Below are 4,637 nucleotides of genomic sequence, written 5' to 3'. Positions count from 1 at the left end.
CATTACAATGCTTCACTTTTATTCAAACAACACTACGTCCGCCTTTTTTTCTACGTCTATGATTAATTAATGTATTTTTTTCATAGAAATTAAACTCACTCAATATTCGTTATTACTCAAAAATAATTGTAGGTACTAATATTTTTTTATCGATGATTTCGTTGAGATTCCCCTAGACGTAAGTCACATCGTAAAAACACCTTACTTATCCAATCCAGGATCGCCTCGAGCTCGTCTCAAGATCGCCAGGAGTACAAAAAGTAAAAATTTGTTTGTGAAAATACCCATATGACCCAAGCTCCGGACTGGAAACAAGATCACAACTTCTTCCAGGCACTTTTTGTTACCATCTTTGAAACAAAGTTCCATTTTACAAATTTCACGAGCATTCTCGGTAACAGGATTAGCTTCAGTAACTATTATGTGAAGCACGGATCCAACTCGCGGATAAACTAGAACATAATCAACGTTATCTAAATTAGAAATCAGTAAATAAATAGGACTTTGATTATGTAAAGCAATGTTTACAGCCAAGTGGCTTATTCTGGAGGAACAACAAATTTGATTACCTTCACACAGTTGAAGACTTTTGTTAATAATACTTATTTCTTAAGGCTCTGCCGACAACCTTGAGGAAGATGCATGATTTTTGTATGTATGTGTATGTGTGTGTGTGAATAGAAAACATTCCCATCATATTATAACGTTTAAACTCCTTTTTTCTACCTGGCAATCATGCGGTTGTTTGATATAAGTAATCTTTAAACACGTGTTCAAGATATTGACTATATGCTTAATCAGACGATAACAAACTGACATAAGCTAAAACATTGTCAATGTTACATTATAAGCGACAACTCATCCATCTCCTTAAAGCTTGTAATCACATTCATCATACGCTATTAACAAATTATATTGATATATAAGTTCAGACGATTCCACAGGCGAGTCAATCAGCATCAGTACTTCAAAGCAGAATTTATAATACTCCGCCATTAAAGTGAGCCGATTTATCGTCGTACTTCGGCGTTGTAACAAAAACAAAATGTCCACAAAGACTCTCCGACGTGTATCAGAAAAATGGAGCTGATAAAGTAAGGCCCGGGCACAGCTGGAGCACAAATATTTTAAGGATAATATGCCAAAAATACAAATATGTTGAATATTTCAGCCAGGCGTTATTCCCCATTCTCCTGGCCTTATCTGAGAGCGGCCCGAGGATTGGCTGTTGTCAAGTTCAGTCTGATGAGAATTTGTTGCTGATCGTCAAAAGCAAACAGTATAAACTTATACCTTTATACAATCTCGCAGTTTATTTTGAAACGTCTTAGTTTGTGTATACATAAATTAATATAATCACGTCTATATCCCTTGCGGGGAAGACAGAGCCAACAGTCTTGGAAAGACTCTGATAGGCCACGTTCAGCTATTTGGCTTATTGATAGAATTGAGATTCAAATAGCGACAGGTTGCTAGCCCATCGCCTAAAAAAAATCCCAAGTTTATAAGACTACCCCTTAGTCGCCTGTTACGATATCCATGGGAAAGAGATAGAGTGTTCCTATTCTTTTTTCTGTTGGTGCCGGGAATCACACGGCATTTGTGTAAACCTTGGTGTAAATAAAAAGAAACCTACACAATCTTCCTAATATAAGCTTCGCAGTGGACAGTTTTTTCGTTATATCTTGAGATATATATTATCTTCAACTCATAGCTATATCTGCAGCAATTCCTTAGTAGTGCAACAAAAGATCGGATATCTTTTGTCTTAACTATTGATCCGGAACAGTAGCCTCCAGGGACGGTTTGCTTTGAAGTTATCACTTACCAGGGTTTTATGGCTCAGTAGCTCTCAGACGTACAACAAATGGGCTTGGAGCTTTAAGCTTTTAAGCTTTACGTGACTATTTTTTTAAATAATAATTTGAGTGCAACCTATATCTTCTTGATGGTAAGCAAGATGAGGTGGTGTGTGCAAGGTCCTATTCACTTTTGCCTTAAAAATTGCCAAATTGTATGTATCGGAGAAGAGAGACTATTATTTTGATACTAGAGGCCGCCCGCGACTTCGTCCGCATGGAAACCCTATCAATCCCGCGGGAACTCTGGGATAAAAAGTAGCCTATGTGTTATTCTGGGTCTTCAGCTACCTACATACCAAATTTCATGGTAATCGGTTCAGTAGTTTTTGCGTGAAAGAGTAACAAACATCCATACAAACTTTCGCCTTTATAATAGTAGTAGGATTGTGTATCCATCCATATCAAAAGCCTTTCTCTTGATGGACAAACAATCTGAATGGGAATAATTGAATGTTCAGTGGTCGCTTTAGCCGAAAATCTCTGTAAAGTTACTAATCTCTGTAAAGTTACTAATCTCTGTAAAGTTACTAATCTCTGTAACGTTACTTATTATTTTGTTTTACTTTCAGTTATTTTTATCAAACTGCTGTTGTTTTTAATGGCAAACTCAATTAATTAATAAAAATTGGATCCAGTAAAATATAATTATTTAATATTTATTGTAATTGGCATAATAACAGTAAGGTGATGCACCAAAAACGTGCCGCATTATGCAATCTCTCCCAAGAACTTCGAGATACATAATTGCACGGGAGAGAATTAAATAAATTGTAAATATCGGTAAATTGTATTTTGAAATAACATTAGTTATAGTTTCATAACGCTCATAAAACGTTACCTTGAGCTAATGTTATTATACAAGTTACCAGACAAAGTTAGAATAGTAAATTAAGAAATGCAAGTGCTTAAAATTTTAAAATTAATTAATGAATATTAAGTTATACTTGTGTTAGCATGGTAATATCAAATATCAATGATTAACTCGTGATAAGAGTATAAAACGAATAAGCGGACTGCATCAGAGAGATGAACAAACCCATGTTGTAGTTGACCAGCCCTTTCCCGCAGAATATCATGGACTGCTGTGACCTGGCTATCATGATGATGAGAAGCTTAGCGATTCTGTGGTTGGGGCAGGATTCCCACGGCACGCAGTATAAATCCAAGGCTACCTCATCAGCGACCTAAAATAGTTTAACATTTTTTGATTATATAAGACAAGCAAATCACATCTTAATGAACTCTTTTTTCTGAAATAAATGAATTTTATTATCTTTAGTTTATCCTATAAGTGGCCCCAGGCTCCAAAACATAGTCGCGGAGGGTGTGACTTGTGAACACGCAAATTGGTGATATCACAACAAAATAATCGCAAGCCCTGAAAGATATATTTAGCTGGACAACTAGAAATAGTTTTTAACTGACTTCAAAAATAACGCAATTTCTCAATTTGTCCGTATTAAGTAGATATATGCTTTACCATGTGTGTTCACGCATACGTTATCAGAAATGGTACCATGATTCAGAAACACCTTAATTTTTTTGAACTAAAGACTTGTAGCCTCACCTTTGTCACGTTGCTAGCATATACACATGGAACATAAATATGGATCACACAGCTGGCCATAAATATCACATACTTCGGATTTATCTCATGCATCATAATATTTACTCGTATCTGGTACAAACTAAAAGAAACTGAGAGAGATGCAACTAGAAACAAAACTAGAAGCCAAGGTCCAAAAAATTCTGACAGAGTTTTGTAAAATTTAAGAGCTTCTTGATGGTCTATTATTGCTTCACGAATTTTCATCTTCAATTGAACTGAATTATTGGAATTCACAAATGCCCTACGAACTTTGTATGCCATCAATTTCAACTTCAAACATAAATGATTTGCAGCAATACAGAATGATCCATCAAAGCCTGTGAAGATCGGTGACAGAAATATGCACTGTGTTATATTGTACGCAAAGTAAATTTCGAAAAATGGGCTTGTGTATTGAATGTCTTCAACGTATACCATGTCCATTTCATGGACCATAATCTTTTCTGGAGAGTCGCTTTTAAAATTTTCCATAATCATCATGATCGCAGGAATTATTGGGAATTGTGAGCTGAGAATTATTGGCAAAAACAGCCAAACCATTTCTCCAGTTTTACTTTTCTTAAGGTAGGTTTCGTAAATTTGTTGATAATCCTCTTCCATATTATTGGCTTTTAGATTATCATTGCTAATAGTTTCCAAAATTGATGCATAAAATTCGGTATATTTTATTGCATACAACGTTTTGAAGAAATACAGTAAAACAATAACCCATAGAGTGATGTTCCTTGATAAATTGAATATGTCCAGGTTCAACAAACAATTGACTGTATACGAGGAAAACCAGAATAGTTGCACACCACAAAACATCACGATACATACCACGATAAAAAGTCTCTCGCGGATATTATTGCTATTCGGATAAACATTAGCGAGTGCCATACCAAAAGCACAAAATTTGAAAGTTTCGGTAAAATTTTGAAATTTCGGAGTGATCTTTTGAGAGCTTTTTTCCATAATTGAAAGTAATATTTGTTTGAAATGTAAAAGATTTGAAATGATTTTAAGAATCTTTTATTTTATGAAGCTGGAATTATGTAAAGGTAAAAAGCTCTTCCAACTTTCATTGAAATGCAATGCCTAGGTTCCACACGATTTTCTGTTCAGGTTGCAGACCATTACAGCTAAACGCAGAAATTACATCAAAGATTTTTGTGAAATTATTCTTG

At 35.0% G+C, this 4,637-nt stretch overlaps 1 protein-coding gene across 1 annotated transcript; it reads right to left on the bottom strand.

Moving 5' to 3' along the window:
- Window positions 1-2,839: 2,839 nt before the first annotated feature.
- Window positions 2,840-4,425, bottom strand: LOC106140222 (uncharacterized). The gene is made up of 2 exons (XM_013341783.2): window positions 3,430-4,425; window positions 2,840-3,046 (listed from the first exon to the last, which is right to left on the bottom strand). The coding sequence occupies exons 1-2, from the start codon at window positions 4,423-4,425 to the stop codon at window positions 2,840-2,842; spliced, it is 1,203 nt and encodes a 400-aa protein (XP_013197237.2).
- Between the last annotated feature and the right edge of the window lie 212 nt (window positions 4,426-4,637).

This window comes from Amyelois transitella, chromosome 13, assembly GCF_032362555.1.
Source record: "Amyelois transitella isolate CPQ chromosome 13, ilAmyTran1.1, whole genome shotgun sequence".
Taxonomy (NCBI): Eukaryota; Metazoa; Arthropoda; class Insecta; order Lepidoptera; family Pyralidae; genus Amyelois; species Amyelois transitella.
Note: the sequence above shows the minus strand (reverse complement) of the source record. Positions and strands in the feature narration are given on the sequence as shown.

Coding starts and splice junctions, on each gene's coding strand:
- LOC106140222 (XM_013341783.2), bottom strand. CDS start 4,425: ATGGAAAAAAGCTCTCAAAAGATCACTCCGAAATTTCAAAATTTTACC. Junction 3,047..3,429: donor ATGCTAGCAACGTGACAAAG/GTGAGGCTACAA, acceptor AAACTATTTTAG/GTCGCTGATGAGGTAGCCTT.